Consider the following 15,723-nt stretch of genomic DNA (forward strand, 5'->3'; position numbering starts at 1 on the left):
TCTGATATGCAACATTAGTGGGGGAAGATTTGTCTAATGACTGTATAATTCACTTAACAACTGCAGAGATTGGTTTAACAACTGTGGCCAAAAGGTTGTAAAATAGGGCAAGACTCAAAAACTGCCTTGGTTAATAACAAAAACTTTGAGTTCGATTGTCATTGTAACTTGAAGACTACTTGTACCCTTTCAGGTTTGGTAAACAGGAACAAAAAAGGTGAGTATAAACAATAAATAAACATTGGGGTTGAACTGCACTGTACATTGAAACTTGTGGAATAGTTTATATTTATTTATTTGTTTGTTTGTTTGTTTATTTTATTTATTTATTTATTTGTCAAACATGTACAAGATAACAAGTATAGGTATGGACATAAACATGAACAAAGGAAGTAAATACAGATAAATGGGGACAGTAAGACAGGGACAGTAGGCATGCTGGTGCGCTATGCACGCCCCCTTTACGGACCTCTTAAGAATGGGGTAAGGTCCATGGTAGACAGTTTGAGATTGAAGATGTGAGGGTTTGAGGCTGTAAATTTGTATATATTAAGTATTTGAGTATGGAAATTAAAATATATACATTTGTAATGTTTATTTTAATGTGTATGGTACTAAACTGATAGTAGTAGGATAATTCACTATTTTTTTCATTTTCCAGTACAAGGGGATGGCTACCGTTCCTTAAACTCTTTTCTATTTCTTTACAGAAGACAACACCAATGAAGCTTTCTTGCTGCAGAAAAGTCTTAGTGAAAAAGTCTCCCTATACAGAGGTGATATCACAGTGCTTGAGATTGATGCCATAGTTAATGCTGGTAGGTCTTATAATACTTTTTATGTCATATTTAGTTTCTTAGTTATTGAGTGTTCTAAGAAACTTCTGGAAATCTCCAGAATAATGTGTGTGGGGAAAAGGTGGCCTCAGTTGATGCTAATAATATTAACATTCTCTATTGTCAGGTATATCCCAAGGAAATTCATATTTGTGGCCTCATAAAATAGGTGGATGTCTATTGTTTTGCTGAATGCTTAATTTTAATTTAATTTCTGCTGGTCAGTAATGAGTAATGAACTAATGCATTACAATGAAATGTATCCCTCTTTTCAAATCTTACTGAGTTTTCTGTCAGGAGCTGCCAGAATGAGTACTTTGGGAAAAAAGGCAAGGAGATTTTTGTGTGGTTGAGATATATATTATGAATGGAATAAATAAGTTATTTTTATATTAAATAAGTATATACTTAAAATATGGAAAGGATTTCTACAAAGTGGATAGCTTTCATTATCTTTATTTACATATTGTATATATATGTATATATATTTACATATATGTATATATATTTGTAATAATTTTTGTTCTTACTATTAGATCTTTCTTTTTCCTGAAATTGTGACTTGAATTTTGATTTTACAGTTTCTTAAATTTCTTATTTTTAAAAGGTTTTGTAAATAATTTGCGCACATTCTGAAAGTATATGCAAGAAATGCCTTGCATATGTATCTTGAACTCTGCACTGTTTTTCTGTTTTATTGTAAGCTTTGGTTCTGTTATCACTGCAGTTATGAACTGATATTAAAATAATGATGGTCAAAGGTATTTAATGTTATGCTAGATTCAATATCAAACTAGAATTTGAAATTTGCAGTATTTGCAGTATTTATCTGGAGGGCACTGGATTGGGAAAAACTGAGCTAATTCATTATCTTTCTTTTATATATATATGTATGTGTGTGTGTGTGTGTATATATATATAGAGATAGATAGATAGATGTATTAAAAAATAAAGAGAATATAAAAATGAACACAAATACAGAAAAAAAAACAACAACGAAAACTTCCTTCTTTTGTACCTCTGTAATTGGGGCTTCAATGCAACATTTGAGATTTTCCTATGTGCCATCTAGAACCTTCTTTCATGAAAGAAGGACCCTGCTGGTATGTAAAACAAACTGGTTCATGAAATATAGCCCCTTTTGAAATGAACAGAAGTCCTGAGGGGGGCACAAAAAGAGGCTCCAGGTATACTGCTGGGAAAGAAGTCAGTGAGAAAAAAATAGTCTGGCTGATAGGTGTGTGATGTAGCACAGAGTTCCCCAACCTTTCTGGCTTTGCGGATCATTGGAGGGGGAGAGGGGATGTTCCATGAGGATGGTGTGCAAGTACACGTGCAGCTTTATTTGTATGAGTGGCAGGCACATGCACCTGACTGCTCACACAAATAGAGCATGCACACACATGCTCACCCACTGCTTGTACAAGTGGAGATGCACGCATGCGGCCCGGTTCCAAAATGCTAAAGGCCCAGGTGTGGGCTGTAGCCCAGGGATTGGGGACCCCTGATGTGTCGGACATGGCGGCAGTAGACAGGGCCTGGTGAAGGTGCATTGGGTAGGAAGGTGGCAAACATATGGTTGAAAGTTCAGCTGGGTCTGTGTGTGCTTGATTTTTTTTTTTTTTGGTGACATAGGAGCACTACCAAACTGTAACTTTGAGAACCAGTTATAAATCTCTTTGTTCAGTGTCATAACTTTGAATGGTTTCTAAATGAATGGATGTTAAGTAAGGACAATCCATACTTTTAAATTTCGTTATTATATTTCCTTAAGGTTTATAAATTACTTAAATTGTAGCGTAGTCTAAGGAAAATTCACTGCAGTGTAGTAAACAAGAAAATTAGAACAATAAATGATAACATAATATAAAGCAATAATATTAATTCCACATCCATCCCATTTAAGAATGTCATTCTCAGTAAAAAATACTCACCTAAGCTACATCAAGGTGGGAACCCACCATTCAATCAGTTCCTGAACACCTTCTGAAATAGTCAAGTCTTTGCAGCTTTCTAAATGTCAACAAGTTGAATGCTTATATGACCTTGGGCAGGGTGCTACTTCAAATAATAGGTAAAGCACATAATAACCTGGCAATGGCTAAGAGCAGGCAAGTTGAAGAAAGAGACCAAGGGGCTAATTCTGGCTGCTGCACAAGACCAAGCCTTAACAACAAATGCATGTAAAGAGCCATGGTGGCGCAGTGGTTAGAGTGCAGTACTGTAGGCTACTTCTTCTGACTGCCGGCTGCCAGCAGTTTGGCAGTTTGAGTCTCACTGGCTCAGGTTGACTCAGCCTTCCATCCTTCCGAGATTATTATTATTATTATTATTTATTTGATTTTTATACCGCCCTTCTCCCGAAGGACTCAGGGCGGTGTACAGGCAAGATAAAACCAACAATACAATATACAGGTTAAAATACCATTTAAAAAACTTATTTAAATTAGCCTGAAATTAAAATTACCGTAAACTAAAAACCCCGTTTAAAAATTAATAAAATTTCACATTAAAAAATCCAATTTAAGCCAGCCCCGCGCGGATAAAGAGATGTGTCTTCAGTTCGCGACGGAATGTCCGAAGGTCAGGTATTTGACGTAAACCCGGGGGAAGCTCGTTCCAGAGTGTGGGAGCCCCCACAGAGAAGGCCCTTCCCCTGGGGGCCGCCAGCCGGCATTGTTTGGCGGACGGCACCCTGAGAAGTCCCTCTCTATGGGAGCGTACGGGTCGGTGGGAGGCGTGTGGTAACAGCAGGAGGTCCCGTAAGTACCCAGGTCCTAAGCCATGGAGCGCTTTAAAGGTCGTAACCAACACCTTAAAGTGCACTCGGAAGGCCACAGGCAGCCAGTGCAGTCTGCGCAGGAGCGGTGTTACATGGGAGCTACGCGTAGCTCCCTCTATCACCCGCGCAGTTGCATTCTGGACTAACTGAAGCCTCCGAGTGCACTTCAAGGGGAGCCCCATGTAGAGAGCATTACAGTAATCCAAGCGAGAGGTAACGAGCGCATGAGTGACTGTGCATAAGATGGGTTAAATGAGGACCCAGATTGTTGGGGGCAATGGGCTGACTCTGTAAACCACTTAGAGAGGGCTGTAAAGGACTGTAAAGTGGTATATACGTCTAACTGCTATTGCTATTGATAAATGCAAAATTGAGAAGACAGCAACAGACAGCAAGTGAGGCCTCTGCAAAGAAGCTGCAGAGTGGATCAGCTGATTAGCTGCTCATGAAGATTGCAAGATTGACTACAAACAATGGCATGACAAAGTAGCAACAATGGTACATTAGAATATCTGCAAGAAATACTATTTGCTTTTAAGCAAGAATTGGTGGGACCACAGAATACACAAAGTAATAGAAAATGAAGGAGCTAAAGTGCTTTGGGGCTTTAGAATTCAAACAGCTAAGCAACTGCCACATAGCATTCAGACTTAACAATTATTGATAAGAAAGACAAAAAAAGTCTGGTTATTGGATATGGCAGACCTTGGAGACAGCAGACTATAACAGTGATGGCGAACCTATGGCATGTGTGTCACAGGTGGCACGCATAGTCATATTGGTAGGGCATGCAATCTCAGCTCTGGCGCACATGCAGGTGCTGGCCAGCTAATTTTCGGGCCTTCTGGGCTCACCAGAAGTAGGGAAACAGGCTGTCTCCTGCCTCTGGAGGGCCTCAAGGGGTGGTGGGGAAGGCCTGTTTTTCTGTCTCCCCTGGCTCCAGAGCAGGGGTGAAATGTAACATTTGTTACTACTGGTTCTGTGGGTGTGGCTTGGTGGGGGGGTGTAATGTGACTAGGTGGGCGTGGCCAACTTTTTTAAAAACTTTTTAAAACATTTTTTTTACAACCTCTTCGTCTGAAAAGCTTGTAAAGATCAGGCAACTCAGCTGGGATCATCAGAGGAGCCTTTTAAAGGCTTTTAAAGGGTTCTGACGATCCCAGCTGAGTTGTCTAATCGCCAGAACCTTTTAAAACCTTTTTTTAAACAAACTCTTCTGCCAAAGAGGTTGTAGAAAAAATGCTTTTAAAGAGCTATGACCATCCCAGCTGAGCCGCACGATCATCAGAGGCTTTTTTTTTTACTTTTAAAAGCATTTTTTTTTGGAAAAAATGCTTTTAAAAGTATAAAAACAACAACGCTGATGATTGCGCGGTTCAGCTAGGGCAGGAGGGGGCAGGGATTTTTGCTACTGGTTCTCCGAACCACCCGCCACGATCATTACCGGATCAGGCGATCCGGTCCAAACCGGGAGTATTTCACCCCTGCTCCAGAGCCTTTCTAGGAGCTTGGGGAGGGTGAAAATGGCCTTCCCCACCCCTCCGGAGGCTGCCAACTTCTGGTGGGTCCGGAAGGCCCGTTTTTTTGCTCTCCCTGGCCTCCAGAACCTTTCTAGGAGCCTGGTGAGGGCGAAAATAGCCTTCCCCACCCCACTCCAGAGGCCCACTGTGTCATCGCATGCCAGGAGCGGGGGGCGGGGGGGTTGTGTGCAGGAACATAGAATTATGGGTGTGGGCACATGCGCGCGCAACCCCCCTCTTCCTGCACTCCTGGCACGCGATGGCAAAAGGTTAGCTATCACCGGACTATAAGATAAAGAACTTGAGAAAAATCATAAAAAACAAAGACCTGCAAACAGAAGTAGAACAACAGGTAAAAGAAAGCAAAGTTAGTACCAATGGTGATAGGTTCCTAGGATGCAATCCCAAAACAAATTGAGCAATACTTGAACACCATTAGAATAGACAAAATTACCATCAATCAATTGCAAAAGGCATATTTTCTTCGAATAGCTTTTACCCTACGATGATACCCCAGGTCATTGGGGAGATTTCGATAGGTGGATAAAAATGCCAAATCCAGTTTAAGTATCTGGTTGACTGTGTGACCAATCATATTTTTATTAAACTTGTATCTAATTAGAACACTAGAAACTACTACTTATGAGTGATTCAGGGCTAGAAAATGGCTGGACCGTTGCTCAGAATGATTAGATTGACATGGTCCAGATCTAGAAAACGGAAGTTTCTCAGTTTTTCTGGCATGATTCACCTTAGTTCACTTCTAGAATAAAGGTTTTTTTATGTAACTGCTAACCTCATCCAACTCTCTGCCTAGTTTTTTTCCAAGATCAGTGAAAGCTGGTTAGGTGCTGCCACCTGCTGTTAGACTATTTCAGTTACTGGAAGTTGTACATTATATTCTTAATATCTATAATATGAGCACTCCTTTAAAACTGAAGTTTAGTGGCCATCTCTACATCTTACAATAGCCACTTGTCCTGTCTACTTTACATTATGGGAAGAAGTATCTATCTTAATTTTTCCACAACTCCGTTCCAGTGTATGATCTTAGGCTCTAATAATTTCAGAGAAAGCCTTTTTCTACCAATTTTCCCTCACAGCTTGAATACTTTATCATTTTTCTATCAAAAAAAATCTGCACTTTTTGCCTTTCCTATCTCTTTCTTCAAAAGGGACTTGTTCCAGCATTTTGATAATCTCCATTGCTCTTTTCTGCATCTTTTCAATATTTCAAGATTTTTAAAAACTGAACTTAAATAAAAGATCAGGAGTAAGATAATATAAGAAACACCCATTAAAATATAGGTTGTTCTTTTAATTGCATAGAGCAGAACATTTAATTGTTTGACTTTTTTCCTGGTTTCCTTTGACCTTCAGAATGTTTCTGGTTTGTTGCATTGTAATTGTATGAACTATAACTTCCCTGTCAAGCCAAAAATTAAAGTTTAGGGGAGAAACAGCGTGTTTATGTGTTGAATTGTGAACTGAATATACTAGCTCTGAATTATGTTTAAATGAATATGTTAGTATGGTCTGTTTACTAAGTTACACCTCCCTGTATGAGCAGCTTGTTAATGCATAATCAGTCACTAAGATTGCTATGCATCTGAAGCTTAATAAACAGGTGAAGGGAAAAGAGGAATTTAAATCTGAAATTGATCAGACAGCCTATCTCTGATTACTAATCCATTTCATTTGGCAACATAATTTATCATATAGTTAAAATTGTCTACTTGTAGCTTTCCAGAAGGAAATTAATTCAGAAGCACCCCCAATAATATTAGGCTAAACCAATCTATTTAAATATTGCAGCAGTGCCAAAGAATGAAATGCTATATTGGGAGGATGCCTTTGAAAAGTCATCATTCTTGATTTTAAATTGGCATAGACAGAAAAAACAGCTATGTGTGGTCTTAAATTTTGTTCTTCAACACATTATTCACATATGATAAATGACACATTTATACTGAAAAGGATTAGAGGTTTTCTTGAGTGTTCTGGGTTGAAACGATATGAGTATTGAGGGGCTGAAAACATTTTTGCTTCATTCCCAGTGATATTTAGGGATGCTGCCTAGCAGTAGGAAGCAAAAGAAGTCATCCCCAGAACGAGTGAAACAGAACTGGGTTTCAGCAGGTTCTGATCAGTTCTAGAGAACCGGTAGCAGAAATTTTGGATAGTTCAGAGAACCAGTAGTAAAAATTCTGACTGGCCCCACCCCCATTATTCTCTGCCTCCCAAGTCCCAGCTGATTGGGAGGAAATGGGGATTTGCAGTATCCTTCCCCTGGATTGGGGAGGGAATGGAGATTTTACAGTATCCTTCCCCCAGAGTGGGGTGGGAATGGAGATTTAATAGTATCCTTCTCCTGCCATGCCCACCAAGCCACGCCCACCAAGCCACGTCACGCCCACCAAGCCATAGCCACAGAACTGGTAGTAAAAAAAAAATTAAAACCCACCACTGGAGTGAAACTACTATTAGTAAATGGAGTTATAATGAGAGGGTGCAAATTGCTATAAAAGCAGATGTTAGGAATGGATGGGCAAGGCTTTCATATTCCTCCAGATTCGCTTTGCCAAAGAGATACTATTATCCATTTCCTCCAAAATTACAGAGGGCAAAACATTAAAGGACACCAGGGGGAAAAAGCTCTGCAGTGCATTAGGCAGGTGATACTGAATTAATGTGATGCTAGTTTATTTATTGCTAATGCTCCTGTCCTAATTTGTCCTCTTCCACCTGAAAGCTGTGTCAAATAGCTACTGCTGTATTGTTCCTCTACTTCTTGGACTCACTGTGACCAGGAGGACTGCGCTTGGGGAGCCACACTGGTGTATCTTACTCTTTCTAGGAAAAGGAAGAATTATTAAGAAGGATCATGGCAACCAATAAATCACTAGAAAAATGGAGTTTGAGTCAAAAATAAAGCCAGTGTATGTAGGACCTAGTTTCCAGGGGTATTATCCTGATTTCCAAATGGACTGCTGCATATTCTTGATTCAGCAAGATACTCAGAAGAGCACTGATAGGAATCTGAATTGAATGATATCTACGGACTTTAAGTTACTTTATGTATATACCTGACAGCTATATAACATCTGGGAAATAGGTTTAGCTTTAAACAATTTTATAGCCACAGGCATGTTCTTGTCTCCTCTACTATAAAAAAGACCAGTATGACTTAGTACTATTGTTAGCCTCATCAGAAATGATTTAATTTGCTTGCACTAGACTCTTGTGTATTGAAATACTATACCAAGATATTTGAAGAATGAAGCCAATGAGATTATTCTCCTCCTTTGATGTGCGGTTGGCATTGCAGCGTATCAATTCCCTCAAGAGTTCTCTAATGTTGGTTTTAGAATAGTTTATTGTGTGCCTTTCTTCTGTACAGTTATCTGCTAGGATCCATACACTCCTCTGAGGCTAACTTGAGTTAGAGAAAAGACATTGGCACAGAGAAGTGCAACCAATAATCTATTATTAAATTTTGGTGATGGTGGTAGAATTTTGCCTCGCTTAGGATGCTAGCTATTGAATGTACATACATATTGAAGTGTGTGAGTGTGTGGGGAGGGGGAAGAGAGACAACCCTGTTTTATTCCTTTCTGGATTGAGATATCTTTAGAGAGGTGACTGCTACTATCACGTCTAATTTGTGTCATGATGTTTTCATGCAACATCCTAATTAGATAAGAAACCTCCATTTTATAGAGGAATGAAGCAGCTTATACCAGAGTATTTCTCTAGGGATGGAAACAAAGGGTGGTTTTAAATTAGTGAAGACAGCAGATAAGAAGTATGAATAAACATGTGAGTATTTTTTTTACTAGAAACTGCAGAAAGGTATATTGGTTGCCTATTGGACCTGACGCCCACTTGTTTACTGAATAGAAAATTCTCCTGTTTTAATCTTGGACCTTCTAGAACAGGGGTGTCAAACTCACATCGTCACAGTGGTGTCATGTGATGTATCGGGACTTTTCCCCCCTTCACTAAACCGGGCGTGGGCAGCGTGTGACACATCTGGCCCATGCCCATAGACAGCCCTGTTCTAGACAGAAAGGTGCCTATGCTCAGCTGGTAATATGTAGGAGGCTACTTGGATGATAATTGGAAGAGTTAATGCTGTTACTTTTCTTGAAAAGTGGGAAAGAAATAACATGATCCCAGTCTTTAGGTATTTGGAAGGTGTTATTAATATGTATGATTAAAGAAGCCAAGGGGGGAATTGGTTTCTAATAGTGTGGCAAGTCATCAGGTCACTGCTGGGAGTTTTCCCATTGTTAACTGATTAATTAGTTTAACAGTTTCCAAATGAGAGATTGATGGCCAGAGATGGCAATCTTTTAGGAACATGGATTGAGAAAAAAGAGTGGTAGGAATGAACACATGTTGCTGCTAATGTACTAACTGTAACTAATTTATAGTAAAGTAAAATTAGTTAATCTGGTCTTGTTTCCTGTCTGGTCTACCTGGGAAGGCTGACATCAATCTTGCAAGTTTGATAGTACAAATCTCTCCTTCCTCCACCTTATTCAGCCTGATAAGTTAGGAAGATTCCCTTTTGAGTTTCTTTCTCTGCCTGTAATTCAACTGTAGTCTATGCCCACTCCTACCTGATTATTCCTTAGGCAGCATCCTCCTGTCCCACCTGCAGCTCCCCAACCCATTCCCACATATCACTGCAGTGGGTGACAGAACCCCAGTGGGAATGAAAGTGGTGTTATTTTACCAGACTGCTTTTTTATTTCCCTGGATGCTGTTTTTATAAGTTTCGGTGCTATATTGTATGTCTCCAAGAGTCATAATGGAATCAAAGGAGGCTTATGAATCCAATAAATACACAAATAGAGAGGTTATTCCACCATTTGTAATGGATTGCTGCATACTGAATCTCTGGAAGATAACAGTTAATGAAAATGAATCTGGATGTTCTGTGAGGGGGTTGCGTATTGAAACAATTGCCAATTATATTAGAAGGACTCTTGCCTTAGAAAGAGAGTTACTGTAGTTTTGTTTTATCATGCTGCCACAAACAATTTTCCCATAAAAGAGAAAATGCTGAATCTGCTGACCTTGTACATAAAGCATTTTTGCCTATACTGAAGTTAATAGTTCTAGGCTAATTTTTTATGCTGTGATTGTGTTGTTAAACTCTACGTATATACGATCCAGCAGTAACTAATTTAATTTTCTGAGGCTAAGCATAACAGTTAGTATGGGGATCATGGGATTATAATAAAATTGGGGTATTGTTCTTTTGCTAGCTTTGAAAGAGCCATTACATTCATTTTTTGTTTAAAAGCTAAAATATTTAAACTGGTAGCTTGGTGTGCCTCTTAGAGATACCTAAGGGAATTTGTATTTAAATTTGTAAAAGGGACAAGGTGGCTCAGGGGCTAGGATGTTGAGGCTTGTCGATCGAAAGGTCGGCAGCTTGGCAGTTCGAATCCCTAGTGCTGCCGTGTAACGGGGTGAACTCCTGTTACTTGTCCCAGCTTCTGCCAACCTAGCAGTTTCGAAAGCATGTAAAAATGCAAGTAGAAAAAATAAGGACCACCTTTGGTGGAAAGGTAACAGCGTTCCGTGCGCCTTTGGCATTGAGTCATGCCGGCCACATGCCCACAGAGATGTCTTCGGACAGCGCTGGCTCTTCGGCTTTGAAACGAAGATGAGCACCTCCCCCTAGAGTCGGCAACGACTAGCACGTATGTGCGAGGGAAACCTTTACCTTTTACTGTATTTACTTTTACAAAGTCTAAAGGTTTGACAATAAAGTGGAGCTTGGAGTATCCCTATATTTGGAAACTAGAGATCTGATACCATTTCTGTTAGCAGAAAAAACTGTATGTCTAATTTGCAAGCAACAACAGAAATGAATTTTAAAAAAGTTACAGAATAGCTTGGTAATAGCATTATGTCTTCATGGCCTTTCTATCATTTTGAAATTTCACATACTGAGTATACTATACTTTCCAGGATTGTTAGCGTTAGAAGACCTATGTCATGTCATGCAAAATCTGATTTTGGAATTCTTATATTAAATTGTACAATATTTCTGTGATGTATTTCATTTCTTGCAGGTTTATGGGAAGTAGATGACTTTGCCATGTAAAATTGCTGACATTTAATTCAGTACAGTCTAATACCAGGAATCGTGCATAAAATTTACAAAGCAACCAAAACTGGAAGAAGAAATAAAAATAAAATTGTGGCTTAGTGGAGATAATCTACTGAATCTGCTAGTTATTATCATGCCTGCTGTTCATAAAAATTGGCCAAGATACTTGTGAAGTACTATGATTTTTCATTGTTTAGACCGGGGGTGTCAAACTCAAGGCCTGGGGGCCAGATCTGGTCCGCAGGGTGCTTAGATCTGGCCCATGGGGCCACCCTAGAAATAGTGAAGGACAGGTCCGTGGTTCAGGGGTGGTAGTCACTTACTTTCGCTACCTGTTCACAAATGTGAGCACGCACGCCTCCTCCACGCATGCACAGAAGGTCAGAAACGGGACATGATGATGTCTGGATGGGTGGGCGGAGCATCCTGCTGCCGCACTAATGGATTTTATGATCCAGATAGATCTGGCTGAATTTCATCACTGCTGCATTGACTCTGCCAGCGAAAACGGAGCTCGTGAGGGCCACCTGCAGGAGGCTGTCCCAGCTGAAAACGGAGTTCAGGAGTCTGCTTTTGCTGGCAGAGCGCTCGGACCACCACAGGTGCTCCCCAATACAAGTGACATCATGCTAGCCACGTCCACCTTGGCCCTTCAAGATCAAACACAACCCTGATGCCTCCCTCAATGAAATCGAGTTTGACACCCCTAGTTTAGACCATGTGTATGCATTTATTGCTATTGTTGCCAGTAGCTCTGGTTAACTTTTGTTTGTTTTTTTGTGTGAGAAATAAATCATGAGTACATTAGCAATCCCGCGCAAGCTATTTATTTGAGGGCTCTGTCACACAGAAAATAGAAAAGTAAAAGTGAAGTGCGAATATATAAATAATGTGGTTATACGACTTCGTGCTTACATATTGGGGAATAGAAACATTAGAGACATATTTATAACCTTCTGCATACAATAAGCTTCTATGAGAACTTAATAGCAGCATCGTTGGCATACATATAGGTATAAGTTTAAAAAAACCAGCTTTATCTAGTGATGATATACTACAGTAGGCTGCTGTTCTTCGAGCAGAATGGATTGTTAGTCCATACCATGATTTTTCACTCACATTTCAGATCTTCTCTGAAAAATTGATGTATTTTCTGGTGCAAATTTGGGAAGCACACAGAGGATAAGATGGGGAGAGTAATAGAATGGCCCCTTGTGTGAGCAGGAAACCACTGAAGTAAATTTGGATATAGCTCAATTATCTTCAAAAGGCAGGATTTACAATCCTTCTTACAATTTACGCAAAAACCTCAATATTAGAAATTCAGAATGTGATACTTACTTTTTGTCTAATTATTCTTCATGGTGGCAGTTGTTTCAGATTAGAATTATTTTAATACAAAAATTTCAAGATTAAAACAGTTTTTCTATATAGCTATTTTGAAAATGTTTTGCTTCTTTTCAGTTTATTTCTGGGTTCATCATGATCTTATGCTGAAGTTGCTATGTTAATTATATCAATTAAGGTAACAGAGAATAAAATGAAGTGAAACACAAAATCAGTCATCCAAATAATACAAGTTACCACTTTGTTCTGATAAAATTTGATTCAATGTATTTCCTTTTTCCTGAGTTGCAGTAAATTTAGAAAGATGTTAGGGTTATTGTCTCGGCTGTAGATTTTTAAATGTTCTACAAGCAGAACCCAACTAACAACCATAATTGGGAGCAGAATTTCTACTGCTAAATAATGCAATCGTAAAGTGAGATGTTATGTGACCGCCTGGCATAGTGACGGAAATCCTGGCAATCGTTAAACAAATTTCACCAGATGCTAGCTGAGGCCCATCCCAATCCATGCCATTCCGGGTTTGCACCTCCCAGTCCCGAGTCACAGTAAAACTAATGAGTGCCTTTTAACTTCTCCTACCAGCCTATCGTCCCCCAGTTTCTGCCCTATTGGTTGCCCTGCACCCTGCCTTGTGAGGCAGCAAATAGCCTCAGAACTGCTGTGAAGCTGTTTACCATGCTGTGACTCAGGGGCTTCTTGGCACACCATAGCTCTATGGCTGCAAGAAGCCCCCGAGCTACAGTACAACATGAAACAGCCATTGCCCTGGAAGGTTTACCTGCCCCAGTCCAGCCCAAGCCATAGTTGCCTTTGCCCTCGCCACCTTACACTGCAAGACCTCTGCACTCTGCCATCCGAGCTGACTTTCTGTATCTTCTTGCTTCTAATGGTGAAAAGGCATCCCCAGCCTGGCTCTTCATAACAAGAAGCCCCTTTGGCTGTGTTGTTGGACTAAGCTGTGGTTGACCATCCAGGTGTGGTGCAGCTCTGGGGCTAATTCTTGCTTTCTTTTTTGCTTGCTCCCTGCAGTGCCAGTTTTGGGGCTTCTGCTTGCTTGCTTTGCTAGGGCTGAGCTTCGGGGCACACCATGGCTTTGGGGTTGCTTGATGCTTGCTTGCTTGTTTCTACTCCTTGTGATGCCACAGGCTGGGCTAAGCTTTCTAGTGCTGTGGCTTTGGGGTGCTTCTGGCTTGCTTGCTTCTGCTTCTTGCTACATCCCAGGTTGCCACTGGGTTTCCTGATGCACCACATTCTGGGGCTACTTCTTGTTTGCTTACTTCTTCTTTCTGTAACTTGCAGTACCCCAGGCTGTGGCTTCTTGTGGTACTAGAACTCTGGAGTTGCTCCTTGATTGCTTCTGCTTCTTTTAGCACCTGAGCTGGGTTTTTTGGCACATTGCAAGAAGCAGAACCAAGAAGTATTCCTAGAACCATGGCACACCAGGAAGCCCAGGCCCAACTTGGCTCAGCAGCATTGAATCTTGACTCTAGAATAGAATAGAATAGAATTTTTTATTGGCCAAGTGTGATTGGACACACAAGGAATTTGTCTTGGCATATGCTCTCAGTGTACATAAAAGAAAAGATACGTTCATCAAGGTACAACATTTACAACACAATTGATGGTCAATATATCAATATAAATCATAAGGATTGCCAGCAACAAAGTTACAGTCATACAGTCATAAGTGGAAAGAGATTGGTGATGGGAACTATGAGAAGATTAATCGTAGTGCAGATTTAGTAAATAGTTTGACAGTGTTGAGGGAATTATTTGTTTAGCAGAGTGATGGCCTTCGGAAAAAACCTGTTCTTGTGTCTAGTTGTTCTGGTGTGCAGTGCTCTATAGCGTCGTTTTGAGGGTAGGAGTTGAAACAGTTTTATGTCCTGGATGTGAGGGATCTGTAAATATTTTCACGGCCCTCTTTCTTATTTTCTAATAAGACAGTTGTTTGCCTTTGAGGTATGGCCCATTTCTTCTTTAATATATTTCTTTTTTCCCCAAGTTTAGAAATATGATCTGTATGGTATTACAGCTTTTAGTTTTGCATTTGCTTTATGTCAAAATCATATTAACAGTTTTTAATTGGGATTGAACGATGGGTGGAACAAAACTTTGAATTGCATTTGAATATATGTTATAAAAAGCAAATTAATTAATTTTGACTTCTGTAATATTAAGTCTAATATGAAGCACAAATACAGAAAGCAGACAAATCATTTAAGTTGCTCCATGTTCTAGCTTTATATTTCTATTTTGTATGTTGTTGAAAGCAGTGTGTTTTTGTCACTAGGGTGTGCTGTGTTTCCATGAATCCCTTTCCTTTTCCTAATAAGGCTAGTTGAAAATAGATCCCTTAACTTTGGTAATGTGTGGCAACCATGGATTTTTATGTACACTCAATTCCTCTGTGTCTGTGTATGTTACAATATGCTTTCTTTTACTCCTGTAAATAATTGAAAGCCTGTGGCTGCTAATAGAGTTACTTAAAGCTTCAAAAAAGAATACTGTTCTAATGCCACAATTGTCTATAGTTCTACAAATAAGAGAGACCACCTCAGGGATGGTTTTAGAAAGGTTTTAGCTTTCCTCACACATTATGCAATGGCAGGTATTTTTAAAGCAATGTATAGGAGAAAAATAGTCAGTTTTACTAGTGGTCAGTTGCTTTATTGATATAAGTAGAGCTATTACTAATAATTGTGTCTGAAAAACAATAAACTCTAATTCCACCTATGATGATGAGTTATGTAACTACTGCATAGAGAATAAAAACTAGAGCATTCTGAGAAGCTTTAGTTCTAAATATGTAAAGGGTTTGTTTTAATTACTATTCTGCAGCTTGCATTGCCCTAAATGTAAATGTGCAGATACGTTGATTTAATGGGAAACATCATATTTGGATTGATTTTGGAAAGCAGACTGTTTAAGATCAGATTTATTTCAAACAGAGCTTAGCTGCTAGAAGAAGTTTTTTTTTGTTGTTGTTTACATTTATACCCCGCCCTTCTTCGAAGACTCAGGGCGGCTTACATATGTATACACGTGCGTTCTTTTTTAAATTACAAATGGAAAGTTTACTAGCACAAGTTAAATAGAATTATG

General features: G+C 39.6%; 1 protein-coding gene across 1 annotated transcript in view; it reads left to right on the forward strand.

Annotated features, from left to right (window-relative positions):
• Window positions 1-15,723, forward strand: part of MACROD2 (mono-ADP ribosylhydrolase 2) — a 1,239,845-nt gene that overhangs the window by 4,174 nt on the left and 1,219,948 nt on the right. Inside the window, exon 2 of the mRNA XM_058180509.1 lies at window positions 711-818. Coding sequence (XP_058036492.1) covers window positions 711-818 — 108 coding nt within the window. The remainder of the gene's footprint in view (window positions 1-710; window positions 819-15,723) is intronic.

This window comes from Ahaetulla prasina, chromosome 1, assembly GCF_028640845.1.
Source record: "Ahaetulla prasina isolate Xishuangbanna chromosome 1, ASM2864084v1, whole genome shotgun sequence".
Classification (NCBI taxonomy): Eukaryota; Metazoa; Chordata; class Lepidosauria; order Squamata; family Colubridae; genus Ahaetulla; species Ahaetulla prasina.